The sequence below is a fragment of the Ambystoma mexicanum genome, chromosome 10, assembly GCF_040938575.1.
Source record: "Ambystoma mexicanum isolate Mex_15411 chromosome 10, UKY_AmexF1_1, whole genome shotgun sequence".
NCBI classification, from domain to species: domain Eukaryota; kingdom Metazoa; phylum Chordata; class Amphibia; order Caudata; family Ambystomatidae; genus Ambystoma; species Ambystoma mexicanum.
The window spans coordinates 42,675,266-42,691,250 of NC_090932.1; the positions used below are offsets into that span (position 1 = coordinate 42,675,266).

Below are 15,985 nucleotides of genomic sequence, written 5' to 3' on the forward strand. Positions count from 1 at the left end.
GTTACCCTGGACCAACCTCTCCTCACACGGGCCAGTATAAAGTGGATCACATCCTCCATCCTTCTCTCCTCTGTATTCTCTCTACCCTTCCAACTGCACCTTCCCCTCCCAGAAACTCCAACCGGGCTCTCCTGTATGCTGCCTGCAATTTTGGGGCCAGTGAACCCTCCACTAAATGCAGCACTCTCAAATACCCAGCAGGCAGCTGGTGGCTGTTCCCTGCCCCCTCCCCCATCATGAGGGGGTGGCTATCTGGGAGGTGTCGGATTGTCCCTGTGTTCTTAAGAGGTCCAGTGTGGCATACTGGTGCCTTTTGGTCTTTTTAGAATCACTCTAGATCAGAGTTTGAGGACCGGAGGCGTAACGAAGTATGGCGTCGCAACACTACAGTTGCTTAGTGGACGAGACACTCGGTGGGCGGACCCTGCAGAGCTTCCCGGGCCATAAAAAGGGTTTTTAGTTGAGTGTGTACTCATTATGGAATTGTTAGAGCAGAATTCCATTTTGGGGGTGTGCCTCTTTTCACTGTGCAATTTCTCCAAACTTGTTGCTAGCTTTTATGGATTTTAAACTTTATTTTTGTCATCTACTTAAGTCTGTCTAAAACCACAGCTCATGTTGGATGTGTGGCCGATGGTAGCCCATATGGCCATCAGAACAGGGGTAAGTTTTACGCACCCCATTTTTCTCCCTGGGTAATTCCATCACCCACAATGTGGTTTGCGGTAAACGCTGATGCCAGCTGGGGGATTTCGTTTAGGCTACAGCACGCCTGTAGCTATGTACCGTATTAATAACCCAATGCACATATATACTGGTTCTTTGGTGTCAAAGCATTTCTTCAGTCTGGCTTGCAGCCGAATCTCTGAGCTTGTGGATGCAAACGTGCCCACATTGCTGGTGGAGTCTTGTCTTGAGCCCCAAAAGGCATCATTAGTTTGGGTTTAATCCAGTTTATACTTGATTGGTTCCAAAATTCCCACTCTACAAATATATTGGTGTGCCTGAGAATTTAGAAGTTTTAGAAGTGATGGAGATTGGGCGATAGTTAGCCGGGCAGGAAGGGCCAGCAGAGGGTTTTTTAAGAAGAGGGTACACAAGGGAGTGCTTAAGGGGGGGAGGGAAGACTCCACTGGTGAAGGAGTGGTTGCAGAAGTCAGCCAGAGCAGGAGCCAGGGAGTCAATGTGGTCCTTGATGGTTTTGGAAGAGCTGGGATGAAGTTGTTTTGATGAGACTTTCATAGATCGGACTAGTCTAGAAACCTCGACGAGACTTTCATAGATCGGACTAGCCTAGAAACGTTGTCTAGGGAGAACATGGGAACGGCAGAGAAGGAGGGGGGAGAGGTGGTCGAAGAAGGGTCAGAGGAAGAGCTGGGAGTAGAGGGGGGAAGGGGAGAGGAGAGAGAGGACAGGATGTCCTGTGGTTTAGAGATGAAATGAGAATGCTGTGCTGTGCAGAGGGCCTGGGAAGGGACAGAAGAGGTAGAGACTGCGGCAGGAATGGCCAGTTCAATGCAGAACTTAAAGAGTTCAGCTGAGTTGTTAGATGCCACAGAGACACGGGCTTGGATGTATGCTGAAACTTTCATTGCACTGTGCCTGGCTATGCTCCCTCCCTGCCTCCTAGGCAAAACCCCCTATCTTGGGGTACGGCTCAAGTATTGTATCTAGACAGTTTTCCAGGTGCTGTTCAGGTGTCGTATCTAGACAGTTTCTAGGCGCTGTTCGGGTTTCGTATCTAGACAGTTTTCCAGGTGCTGTTCCGGTGTCGTATCTAGACAGTTTCTAGGCACTGTTCGGGTTTTGTATCTAGACAGTTTTCCGGGTGCTGTTCAGGTGTCGTATCTAGACCATTTTCTAAGTGCCTTTCGGGTGCTGAATTTGGACAACTTTCAGGCACTGTACATGCTTCAATCTAGGCACTTGGTTGCACTTGCACTGTTCAGATCCTAGGCATTTTATCACACTGTTATTGTTTTGAATCTAGGCATTTCATTTCACTGCTATTGTTTTGAATCTAGGCATTCTATCACTCTGCTGATGTTCTGAATATAGGCATTTCGTCACACTGCTAATGTTCTGAATCTAGGCATTTCGTCCCACTGCTAATCTTTTGAGTTTAGGTATTTCATTGCACTGTTAATGTTTTGAATCTAGGCATTTTGTCACACTACTATTGTTTTGAATCTAGGCATTTCCTCACACTGTTAATGTTTTGAATCTAGGCATTTTGTCACACTGTTAATGTTTTGAATCTAGGCATTTTGTTGCACCACTATTGTTTTGAATCCAGGCACCACCTCACTCAACTGATGTTTTGAATCTAGACATCTCAGTCACTGTTCATACCGATCCTAGTTGCAACACTCAGAGTTCTGAGCTTCTCAGACTGCGCTGACCAGATCTCACAGCACCGCCACCCTCTCCCAAACTCTACCCAATCCTATCCAACTACCAAACGTTAAGGACGCACCTTCGTCACCATACCTCACTCTGACCAAATCAAAGCTGCAAGCTGGTGCTCCAAAGACCTAGCCACTGACTCCCGCTTTCCACAGTCTACCCTCCTCGCTTTCACACACTCCCCTTCCCCCTTCCTCCTTACCCTACTTCCTGTAACACCCACTCCCCCTGTGCCCCTCACACCTCTATAAATAGGGCTGGATGCTGGCTCTCTACTGTCCAAAACATCAGCACTATCTACCGCCCACAGTCCATGTTCTCATTAACCACACTCTCCCTCACTCACCCCTGGCACCCTTCCTCCCTTCTCAACCCATCACCCCACCTCCCCTCCCACCAGCTCCCAGTACCTGGTACTTGCACTTCACCTTGATAAGTGCAGCACGGGCTGCCCTGGTCATCATGCCATGGTCAACATCACCTCCCACACTCACCCACACCCCTTTGCCCCCAACCGCACGGGCCTCATGCACCATAGGACTTCACTCCCACACTCCTCTCCTCAGCTCTGCCCAGGATTCCACCCCACACCGCTCTTTATTCCCCCAGCCCTCTTCTCCCACTCCCAACCCTGTCCTGGCTCTCCTCACCTCCCTGCTAAATCCCCCATCCCCAATCAGCATCCCACATAGCCCCCCACGAGAAACCCATCCATCCATCCATCCATCCATCCATCCATCCATCCATCCCTCTGCTTCCCGCCGCATCTGCCCCCAATTACCTACTCCCACTCCCTTCTTCCAGCACTACAACTGCTCACCCCTCTGACCTCCCCAGACAATCCTCCTGCCCCATCACCTTTCTCCACTCCCACACCAACCACTCCTCCCATGCCCACTCCTACACTACACCAGAAAGTACACCAGCTATCCTGAATACTCATTTATGCCAGATCTATCTCCAAAACAAATACAACATTTCCAACCTAATTTTCCAATGAAAATACGGACATCCTCTTTATCACGGTAACCTGGTTCACTGATGACGACGAACTCATCGCACACAAGGCCTTCCCCCCTGAATACTCCCTGATCGTATAAAGTGGTCCATCAGAGCAGGAGGACTAGCCATCCTCCACAAACACCTCTGTCATTTCCACCAAGAATCTACCCTGTTCCACTGAATGCCGGTCGCTACTAGTAAAGATCCGCCTCCACCGCTCCTTCACCCACAGCTCCCAACTCGTTATAGGTCTCCAGTCTGTAACAGGAACAGTGACTATCTGTCAGCCACCTTAATCCAGCATCCATCTCTCACCATATTAGGAGACTTTAACGTCTGGTTTGACGTACCCACCAACCTGATGACCCGTTCTCTCACTGACAACTTGGAAGCTCTCAGCTTGACACAGCTGATTTCCTTCCCGACTCACACCGCAGGGAACACTCTCAATGCCTTATTCAGCACATCGGACCTAATCTCTACCATCCCTCCTCGTCCTCTAATCTGGACGGATCACTATGCTATACACTTCTCCCTCGTGCATCCTTCCCTATCCCCCCACCCTGCCAACTCCTCCTCAACCCCTCCCCCAGCTGTCCCTCTCTGGAATAAAGTAATCATAAACACTGATCTGGCCAATTCCCTTCTAAACACACTTCCAGATCTCCCTCTCCAGGAAGGACACCACCCTTCCCTTGATCTTTTTGATCTTTGGCTCTACAGCACCCTGATCTCCCTCACTCCGACTAGACACACGTCTCAGAGATCAGGCCCAAATTCGAAGTGGTACACTCCCTCCCTCAAATCCCTTAAAGCCTTTAAGCATCACCTAGAGCCTACTTGGAGGACAAACCCCACACCTCAAAATAAAAACGCCTTTGCAAGATTGAATAGGGCCTACCGGACCAAAATCAGAAAAGCCAAAATAACCTTCTATGGAAACCGAATCTCTAACGCCAGTAACCCGAGCAGGAAACTCCACAAAATCATCACTGAATTCAAGACTCCGGGCTGCTTAACTCCTCCCTCACCACACTCCCAATATTTCTGCAACACACTATCTGACCACTTTCACAACATCGTAATTGATAGATACTGCTCCATCCACTCCAATCTAGCTTTGGCCATCACCACCCCTTCCTCCTGCCCTTTTCCCTGTCCTAACCTTTCCCTGTCCTGCCCACTCAGCCAGTCCTCGTTCACACCTATTTCCCACTCTGAATAGCAGTAAGCCAGACCTCAGACTCCCCTGGAGGTCCCCGTCCCGCTTCATTTCTTGACAACATTCTAACTACAAGGTGTGCTGGTAACTTGGCTCAGTCCATTATTAACAATTCTCTCTCATCTGGTATCTTCCCAGAGGCCTTCAAACCATGCATGTCAATCCCCTTCTCAGAAAACCCTCTCTTCAACCACTCCTTCCTTCAAACTACCGCCCTATCTCTAACACCTGCTTCATTGCCAAACTCCTAGACCTCACTGCTTACAACCAGCTCTGCTGATTCACAGAAGCCAGCAGGCTCCTCGACCCAGCCCAGTTGGGCTTCAGGCCCCTTCGAGGAACCATATCCACTCTTATGTCCATCTGGGACGATCTAAAAAGAAAAGCTGACTCAGAAGGATGCTCTGCACTCATCCTCCTCAATCAATCAGCTGATTTTGAAACCATTGACCACGCAATTGTCATGGATAGGCTTTAGACACTAGGCATCAGAGACGCCGCTCTGAAATAGATCTTTTCTACGCAACCACAACCTGTTATTCTGCAAGGTGTAGCACAACACTGATCAGCTTGGTCAACTCCATCCTCCCAGCAACACTATTGTAAAACTCTACCCATGTGCATGATCCAACACCACCAGGCAGCGCTTGCCGTAATTGCGGCAGCCCGCAATTGCATGAGGAACATGGTCACGATCCACAAGGTGGAAGCTGGCCGCAATCGCGGTTGGCCCCGCCTAGGGACACCAGCATTCCTCTAATTACACAATGCACATCTGCAGCCTATAAACTTCTAATATGTCCACAAGTAAAATAAACGTATAAACGAACCCACCCCTATTGCATACACTCCTTTCCTCCTCAACACCCTTCCACATGTCAGAACTCTTAGGAAGCTTATTGTTGCACAGTCAGTCTGCCAACTCCTTATCTCAGCCTAAGCTCACAAGCATTCTAAGTCTTAAGACACCCTTCCTTCTCTTACATTGAACTCAGAATTAGGATAGCCTGTCCTCCACACTTCTGCCATTACACCCAGAAGACCCTTGATTTTAGCCCGTCTACTGCACTTATATGTATGACAATTGCGAGCGAATTGCATTGAATGATAAGTGAGTGGCCTCGATATTGCACCTAGAAGACAGTAGGACAACCGGTCGATCAGACTTAGAAGATGCATTATGATACCTCTTTCATGACACTTAGAAAACCTATTACGATATCCCGGCCAGTGCGCCTAGAGGACCCTCTCACATGGACAACCTGATTAAACAGTGGCATTAATAACAAAGCTCTACCCGAGCCTCAAGTTACGTATAAACGCACACCACTTTGGTGGACATCTGCCACGGACATGGCTACCTGCACGCATGCACCAGAATGCAGCAACAACCTACCACCTGCGAGAAATGTGTTCTAGCTGGGCACATAACGCTTTCGTCCCAAGCCTCAACAACTCTGGCTTCAGTATACAGTGATGACCTATGACAAAATTCGTTCCAGCTGGACATCTAAAGAGTCTCTTGCACTCTAACGACCTCCCTTAACACCCACTCATCAACATGCCTGATCTCTCGGTTGCTTATAGGAGCACGGCCAACCCACCTACTTCTTTATCTTGGCCAAAATGCACACACGCACCATAAGCCTTTTATGAGAATTTCTCATACTCTGGACTGCGGTCCCTGAGGGCGTTCCCACCATAAGCGCGTTGAGAGCACAGCAATGGGGAAAGGCGCTACATACATGACTAGTACCATAGAATGCAATGGAGATCCATAATGAAGCCCACTGTGCCTGGCATGAGTCTGTTGCTACTAGAATTGTGGTGCGCACTACGGTATGCTGGTTATATACTCATTCGATTCACCCCTTTTTTCCTATGATGTATATGTCACTTTCCTCTTGGGTTTTACCTTTGGCATCGGGTTTGGAGTGAGCAGGAAATATTACATCCCTTTCCTGTCTTATAAGCATTGTGTGCTGTTTGTATATTTCTACATATAGTGGCAATTTGGCAGAATCTTTTACCCTATGCAATACTTAAAAAGTAGTAGTATATATGTGTTCAGTATATGTCATGGAGAGAGAGAGTGTGTGTGTGTGTGTGTGTATGTGTGTGTGTATGTGCGTGTGCAGACTTGTATTTTGATGCCAGCCCATGCCCTCCTAAGAGGGCACACTCAATGCTCTGTCAGACTGCCAATTGAGAGAGCTTGCACTTGATGGACACCCCCTTTTGACACTACAGGTTATTCTCCTGAAACACCTCAGCAGGCCAGAGTCTGTATGAAAAACCTCCCCAACAGAAATCATCTCCTGTTTTAGGCCCCTAGGTTTTGGGCTAAATTTGCAAACAAGAGCCCATTTAGGATCACAGGGTAGAAACGTGGTCTAGCAGCAAGACCAGGGTCTAGCAGCAGGACCGGGATCTAGCAGCAGGACCGGGGTCTAGCAGCAGGACCGGGGTCTAGCAGCAGGACCGGGGTCTAGCAGCGGGACCGAGGTCTAGCAGCCAGAGCAGGGTCTAGCAGCAGGACCGGGATCTAGCAGCAGGACCGGGGTCTAGCAGTAGGACCGGGGTCTAGCATCAGGACCGGGGTCTAGCAGCAGGACCGGGGTCTAGCAGCAGGACAGGGGTCTAGCTGCGGGACCAGGGTCAAGCAGCGGGACCAGGGTCAAGCAGCGGGACCAGTTTTCTAGCAGCAGGACTGGGGTCTAGCAGCGGGACCGAGGTCTAGCAGCCAGAGCAGGGTCTAGCAGCAGGACCGGGATCTAGCAGCCGGAGCAGGGTCTAGCAGCAGGACCAGGATCTAGCATCAGTACCGGGGTCTAGCATCAGTACCGGGGTCTAGCAGCAGGACCGGGGTCTAGCAGCAGGACCGGGGTCTAGCAGCAGGACCGGGGTCTAGCAGCAGGATCGGGATCTAGCAGCAGGACAGGGGTCTAGCTGCGGGACCAGGGTCAAGCAGCGGGACCAGGGACTAGCAGCGGGACCAGTTTTCTTGTAAGGTAAGCACACAAGTGTGCGTAACTTACTATGGTTTGTGCATTATGTAGTATGTAACATTGCTATGTTTATAAAAGAAGGCTTGAAAAGCGGGACCAGTTTTCTAGCAGCAGGACCAGGGTCTAGCAGCAGGACCACGGTCTAGCAGCAGGACCAGGGTCTAGCAGCAGGACCAGGGTCTAGCAGCAGGACCAGGATGTAGCAGCAGGACCAGGATCTAGCAGCAGGACCAGGATCTAGCAGCAGGACCAGGGTCTAGCAGCAGGACCAGGGTCTAGCCTCAGGACCAGGGTCTAGCAGCAGGACCAGGGTCTAGCATCAGGACCGGGGTCCAGCAGCAGGACCGGGGTCCAGCAGCAGGACCGGGGTCCAGCAGCAGGACCGGGATCTAGCAGCAGGACCGGGATCTAGCAGCAGGACCAGGGTCTAGCAGCAGGAGCAGTTTTCTAGCAGCCGTACCAGGGTCTAGCAGCTGGACCAGGGTCTAGCAGCAGGACCAGGATGTAGCAGCAGCAGGACCAGGGTCTTGCAGCAGGACCAGGATGTAGCAGCAGGGCCAGGATGTAGCAGCAGGCCCAGGATCTAGCAGCAGGAGCAGGATCTAGCAGCAGGACCGGGGTGTAGCAGCAGGACCTTGGTCTAGCAGCGGGACCGGGGTCTAGCAGCAGAACCAGGGTGTAGCAGCAGGACCGGAGTCTAGCAGCAGGCCCGGAGTCTAGCAGCAGGACCAGGATCTAGCAACAGGACTGGGGTCTAGCAGCAGGACCAGGGTCTAGCAGTAGAACTTCCTTCCCCTTGAGGCCAAACTCCCCATCTATCCTTTAAAGGAATGGTGGGAAACCTGCAGCCCTCCAGAGGCGTTGGCCTACCACCCCGATGAACCCTAATCAGTGGAGTCAATGCTGCGAGATTATGGGAGTCCCAGGTCAAAACGCCTGGAGGGCCGCGTGTTGCCTGCCACTGCCTTCAAGCACCTTGACCTCAGAGATTACAGCAAAGCCTTCCTGCGAATAACTGGCCTCAGTGCTTTAAGTGGGCCGGGGCCTGCCGGGGCCGGGCTCCGCCAGTCTCCAAAAAGTGGGGCTGAGCCGGGGCCCTGCTGGGCCCGCCAGTCCCACCACGCCATGGCAGGACGCATTATCCCGCCACGGCCGCAGACGCGATGGGAGATGCGCCCGCCAGTTTAACATTAGGCAAGTAGACAGAAGTGCCAGCCAGCCACAGTGTCGCTGAGGCTGGCTGGCACTTCTGTCAGTTACTGTAACTTCCCTGATGACCCCTCATCTGAGGGGTCATCAGGGAAGTTACAGTTCCTGTTTGCCCTCGCCAGGTCACTGACCCTCTGTGAACCTGCAGGCTGGCTCCACGATCTAATATGTACATTAGATCATGAAAGATGCCTTGAACTGTGTACGTTTCAAGCCATCTTTTATAAACGTGGAAATATGTTACAAATGTCTATGTTTATAAAGGGTGGCTTGAAAAGTACACAAACCATAGTAAGGTAAGCACACAAGTGTGCCTAACTTACTATGGTTTGTGCATTATGTACTATGTAACATTGCTATGTTTATAAAAGAAGGCTTGAAAAATACACAAACCATAGTAGTACGCATACAAACATATAAATGCTCACATACATGTATATATTTGTTTGTGCACCCTACTATGATTAGTGCACTTTTAGGCCACGCCCACAGTGGATGCCACGCCCCCAAACGAGGGCCCCTCCTCAATTTCTTACCTCACTTGAAGCACTGACTGCCCTCCATACCGCACTAGCAAAGCGCCCATTCCATATGCTACTGAAATGCACAAAACCCATCGTACAGGGAACTCATCAGAAACATGCATTGGCAAAGCCAATCGTTTGGGCTTTTCTAGAGGCAAACAGGTTTCCCCTTATTCAGGTAATTTTAATATTACACTTTTGTATTACAGTGTTCTACAAACTATCCGAATAAAGTTGCTAACGCATTGCTATCGGCCTTTACCATTCGTTCATACTAACATCCACAATACCAACATGTAACTAGTATTCTTTGTATTTTCGACACCGTCTGTGTAGCTTCACTCAGGGCTGTGAGCTGGACGCAGCACTGCTTAGAAATGCCGAGGCCGAAGGAACGCCTGCCTAAGGCGTTTTATTCGCCAGCTGCTACTTGATTGCGGAATCGTACACATTACTATCAAGACAGACATTTTTGAAATGTTTGTTTTAAATCCACTAAAGGCGACAAGAATATGGATGCAGATTAGCTGGCTGATTGGCAGCAATTTAACCCATTGGATTGTGGGCAGCTATTCCTTGCAAAAAGACAAGACTGTATTAAATCACACACACATGACAATCATTTAGATAATGGGGAGATTGCGCTGCTGGAATGCTCACAAAACTGCCAGCCCCGCATATACTTTGCATAGCAGTGATGTTTGCTCATAGAGGTGGATGGCGCTGCCTTTTCTCAAGGAGCATCCGGACTCCTGAGTTATTGAAGGTAAACTGCATTGAGCAGGGTGGACCCTCACTTCCGCCAGACCCATGTCTGCACCGGAAGTGGAGGCACTGGAATAAGATGCTTCCTGCAGTTAATCCAGTGGCACGTGGCTGACCCACCTCGCGTGGCTCACAGAAGACTGCTTCCGGGCGCCCTTGGCTTTGATGGCATTGGCGCTATGAAGGCGCCTTGTTCCTACCTGGCAGATGATGGCGAAGCGCTCGCTGCAGCTCTTCACCGGGTGGTCGGTGAACGTCGTGTAGGGAAGATCTGTGGACCAGGGGTTCCAGCGGGACACCACCGACGCTTCACGCAGCTTATCCCAGTAGAGGCGCACGCCTTCACCCTCCCTTCTGCAAAACAAAGGGGGAGTGTTACAGCCAGTGCTACTCAGGAGGCAAACCGCCTTTAAAACTCAAGACCACATTCAATTGACAATAACTCAATAGCTGGCCAGGAGGCTGAGGCGAGTCAACGTTCAGGATTTAAGGTGGTGGTGGTGGGGGGGGGGGGTTCTTCTGTGTAGAAGAAAGAGCTGCGCTATTGGGATAGGTTCCTGTAAATGAGAAGTACCCAGTGGCAACCAAAAAAAGGACCTGGCGGAGAGTCAGCCACATGCCAGGAGCTTGGTGGCTGGCGGAGAGTCAGTCACATGTCAGGAGCTTGGTGGCTGGTGGAGAGTCAGTCACATGCCAGGAGCTTGGTGGCTGGCGGAGAGTCAGTCACATGCCAGGAGCCTGTTGGCTGGTGGAGATCAGTCACATGCCAGGAGCCTGGTGGAGAGTCCGTCACATGCCAGGAGCCTGGTGATGAGTCAGCCACATGCCAGGCGCTTGGTGGTTGGTGGAGAGTCAGTCACATGCCAGGAGCTTGGTGGTTGGTGGAGAGTCAGTCACATGCCAGGAGCTTGGTGGTTGGTGGAGAGTCAGCCACATGTCAGGAGCCTGGTGACGAGTCAGCCACATGCCAGGAGCCTGGTGGCTGGTGGGGAATCAGTCACATGCCAGGAGCTTGGTAGCTAGTGGACAGTCAGTCACATGTCAGGAGCTTGGTGGCTAGTGGACAGTCAGCCACATGGCAGGAGCTTGGTGGCTGGCCGAGAGTCAGTCACATGCCAGGAGCTTGGTGGCTGGCAGAGATTCAGTCACATGCCAGGAGCCTGTTGGCTGGTGGAGAGTCAGTCACATGCCAGGAGCCTGGTGGAGAGTCTGTCACATGCCAGGAGCCTGCTGGCGAGTCCGTCACATGCCAGGCGCTTGGTGGTTGGTGGAGAGTCAGTCACATGCCAGGAGCTTGGTGGTTGGTGGAGAGTCAGCCACATGCCAGGAGCTTGGTGGCTGGTGGGGAATCAGTCACATGCCAGGAGCCTGGTAGCTAGTGGACAGTCAGTCACATGTCAGGAGCTTGGTGGCTAGTGGACAGTCAGCCACATGGCAGGAGCTTGGTGGCTGGCCGAGAGTCAGTCACATGCCAGGAGCTTGGTGGCTGGCGGAGAGTCAGTCACATGCCAGGAGCCTATTGGCTGGTGGAGAGTCAGTCACATGCCAGGAGCCTGGTGGAGAGTCCGTCACATGCCAGGAGCCTGGTGGCGAGTCCGTCACATGCCAGGCGCTTGGTGGTTGGTGGAGAGTCAGTCACATGCCAGGAGCTTGGTGGTTGGTGGAGAGTCAGCCACATGTCAGTAGCCTGGTGGCGAGTCAGCCACGTGCCAGGAGCTTGGTGGCTGGTGGGGAATCAGTCACATGCCAGGAGCTTGGTAGCTAGTGGACAGTCAGTCACATGTCAGGAGCTTGGTGGCTGGTGGAGAGTCAGTCACATGCCAGGAGCTTTATGGCTTGGTGGCTGGTGGAGAGTCAGCCACATGTCAGGAGGCTGGTGGCTGGTGGAGAGTCAGTCACATGCCAGGAGCTTTATGGCTTGGTGGCTGGTGGAGAGTCAGCTACATGCCAGGAGCCTGGTGCCGAGTCAGCCACGGCCAAGGTTCTTGGACTATTCGTCTAAGCCCACGCTGAACTCATTCACAGAACATTCAGCTATCAATTGGTTTCTGCCCCGCCTCCACCCACGTTGTGAAGTGTTGATCGTTGGACTCGTGGTTGAGGGCAATGCTGTGTGCAGGTGAGTATAACACAGAAGGTTGTATACACTACAACTTCGCATCCAGGGCCTTCCCAACAAGGAACACATTTCACAATATGCAGTGTGTGTGGTAGAGTTGCTATTTCTCACAAATGTAACATTTTCCACCCCAGACAGAAACATGCTGGATTTGGCACGTGCCAAACTTCAACCACACAGGGCACCTTATTTTTATGGTGGCATTGGCGCTGCCTTAGCCACACAGCGTAACACATCCCTTGCACCAGAATTGTGGTCCATTGTCTCCGGTTTCCCTACTGATTACAGAAGTGTGGTTTTCTGCAAACGATTTGCTGAAATGAAGGAATTTACAGAAAAACACAGATAATCTCCATGAAAAAAATGCTCATCTATGTCCATAGCCCCTATGTGGCACGTGCATGAATTGCGACACCCCCCTTCCATTGTTCCTACTACCCAGTAATCAGGCTCTGGTACGGGTCCTTCCTTCTTGCTGTGCCACATCCTGTATCCTGGGGGCCCACCATTGCCTAGAGGGGCATCATTTTCCTAAGCAATGGCCCCCGGATACTGCAGAACTGGTTTCACTGGCACCAGATGGCGCCACTCAAAGCCACAGTCTGTGCACATGCGCGACTTTCAGCTCTGAAGCGCCACCTGCGATAAGAATACTCTGCTTCCATGGTAACCTAGCTTTCCAATCCATAATCAATGGAAATTAACCAACACTCAACAGGCAGTGGAAACAGCACCTCCTAATCGATCCACTCCAACCCACAAACATACCCTAAGCCAACGACATTCCAGCTCCCGACTACTTTGTTCCACAATGACTTATGACTCTCGGAACAATACCCGGGACTAGAGTAGACCACCGCCTCCGGGTACCACTACATCCCCAAGAGAACACCCCACACTTTGCTTTAACAGGACATTAGCATACTACGACCACAAAGAAGCCCAAGACCTTTAGTCATGACGTCACTATCACTGGGGGGATAAGCTTGCACCAGACACAGAAGCCTGCAGGAGCCAACCACAGACTATCAAACGACCTTCAATTTCTCCACCTGACTCACCAACGCCAACTCAAACTAACCCCTCACAAACAGCATGCAAAAGGCCCTCTTCCCAGACCCCAAACAACACAACTCTACACCTCCAATACCAACCAACCCATGCAGCCTCCGGCCAATGCACAGCCACACAGCAAGGTTTCCTCTCTGGACAGAAAGCCCTCAATGTCCCTGACGCCGTCTCGCATGCAGGGCTCACGGTACTCCAGATTTGCACCATCCACACATGCACCACAATCTTGCCTTTTCCCTCTCCAAGGTAACCAAACCCATCCACTCCCTTTCAGATCCACGAAAGTGCCAGAGACCATGCAAATGGCAGCAGCGCATGGTACAAATCCTAATAACATAACTATGGTCGGAAGGATAGCTCAGGGGCAATGAGTTTGTCTCGGAATCAAGACACCGCAGAGCAACTTAATCAAGACAATGCCGAGCAACAGAACCAAGACAATGCAGAGCAACAGAATCAAGACAATTCAGAGCAATACAAGTTCGAATCCAGGTCCCGCACTCAGCATTATAAAAGATGAATTACTAAACTTTAATTAATTAATAACTATAAACATGAGTGGGGACCCCCCCCCCTCCCGCTGCATGCGCAAAATGAGTCCCTTTTTGCAAAGGAATAAAATCAAACATAAATCAGGAAGAACGCTGGTAAATCAATATCACAGCATTTGCAAAACCGGTTCAGTTTGATGTGGGCTACGAGTGGAGCAGCATGCAGGAGCATCGTGTGCAGCATGCAGGAGCATCGTGTGCAGCATGCAGGAGCATCGTGTCCAGGGTTAGACTGGGACCAACAAATAATCCCGGGGAACTAAGTAGCCCAACTCCCAAAGGATAAATTCTGACTTATTGAAGCATATTTAGCAGTGACGTGTTGGATACGGTGCATCCTCAAGTTCATTGGGAGGGTAATTTTGGTTAAAGCCCCCCCCCCCCCCCCCCCCCCCGCTGCACTTGCACTAAGGAAGTAAAGTGGCCCTCATTGGCCCAGAAAAGTGGCCTCACTCTGGCAGGTCACGCTGGCACTTAGGCATGTCCCCTCCCGACTGCCCTGATCGTGCCCCTTCCTTCAGACCAGGAAAATAATGATTCTGGAGAAAATTAGGATTCTGCAGCCATGAATCTCGAGAAAGCCGCTCAAAATCCTGCAAGAGAAAAGGGGGCAGAGATGGAATAATACACACAATTTGGTAGGTCTAATTTGGGGAAATCTAAAACATGAATCATGTGAGTAGACAAAGACGTCTTCAACAGCACTCACACAACCAAGAAAATATTGTCCACTGCAACTAAGGAACAGGGACCGAAAAGGAACACAGCATGGTGACTACGCCACTGCGGCACAGCCTCCAGCACGCGTCCACAAATATAGCAGGAAACAAAAGGCCAACTCACAAAACCTCATACATGGTCAACACATCACCATGACTACCTCCACCAGCATGAGAACGGCCTACAACACAAAAAACACACCGCGCAAGTTCAAAGTAAGCAACATGCTACAATGGGACCACAGTGCGGACCGCACTCCTACACAAACAGTGAGTCACCCGACGTCCCAAAGGTATCAAGCACAAACATAAACACACTTTATGCAAATTGATAAGATAAAGGAATGTGTGTAGAAAGTGGCTTTCACACCGGAAGTTGCCGCTGTTAGCCCCTGAAGGAGCACGCAAAACGTATAATTATATATTGAAAGAGCAAACACTTTCTGAATGCATAAGGAAATGTCCCACAAACGACTGTGATAAAGATCACATTAAATGCTTGGCCACGCCTTACCCATCAGATTTACATAACCCGCAAGACCAGCAGATGAATGAAGAGACCAAATAGGCTTGCAGCTGTGGCAGGTAAAATGGCCGCTGCGGTGCTCCTCAGAGTCATCCCACCCTCTCCGGCTGCATGGGCCATGACTTATGGTCACCAGCAGGCCGATCAGACCCACAATATATCTGCCAACCAACATCGCCCTATACACTGATGGTCCTACGAAGAGCGTGCTGTGGACTGCCAAAACAGGCAAGCAACATGCCAACAACAAAATCACCATTGAGACTGAGGGCCTCATTACACAGACGGCGGTGGACCAAGGTGCTATTAGCACCTTGGTCCATGCCGGTAAAATACCGGCACCGCCTTGGAGGAAAGGGGAATTACCGCCCTATTCCAAGGTTGGTGGGGCGGTAATTCCCCCTTCCCCCATGGCCCTTCCCCATTCCCATTTTTGCCCCATAGGGCATAATGGGAATGGGGAAGGTGCTAAATACGGCACTGCAAATTGCGATACCGTAATTAGCTCTCTGGTCCCTTTGCGGGTTGGTTTTTAACGCCTGCAAAAAGCAGGGACCTCGTAGTAAGGCGGTAAGGGTTAACGGTCACCAGTACCATTAACGGTGACCGTTAACCCTTACCGCCGTCCGTGTAATGAGGCCCTGTGACTTATAATGCCAGTATTGTCACTTTAAGGATGGACTAATAATGCCGGTATTGCTATTATAAGTAGACACAAGTGGTGGCTGTGCCTAATAATGCCAGTATTGCCACTTTAAGGATGGACTAATAATGCCGGTATTGCTATTATAAGTAGACATAAGTGGTGGCTGTGCCTAATAATGCCTCTATTGTCTCTTTAAGGATGGACTAATAATGCGGGT

General features: G+C 50.7%; 1 protein-coding gene across 2 annotated transcripts in view; it reads right to left on the reverse strand.

Moving 5' to 3' along the window:
* TPRG1 (tumor protein p63 regulated 1) overlaps positions 1–15,985 on the reverse strand; it is a 700,518-nt gene that overhangs the window by 54,589 nt on the left and 629,944 nt on the right. For both annotated transcript variants that reach the window (XM_069617466.1, XM_069617465.1), the window contains one exon: positions 10,337–10,490. In XM_069617466.1, coding sequence (XP_069473567.1) covers positions 10,337–10,490 — 154 coding nt within the window. The remainder of the gene's footprint in view (positions 1–10,336; positions 10,491–15,985) is intronic.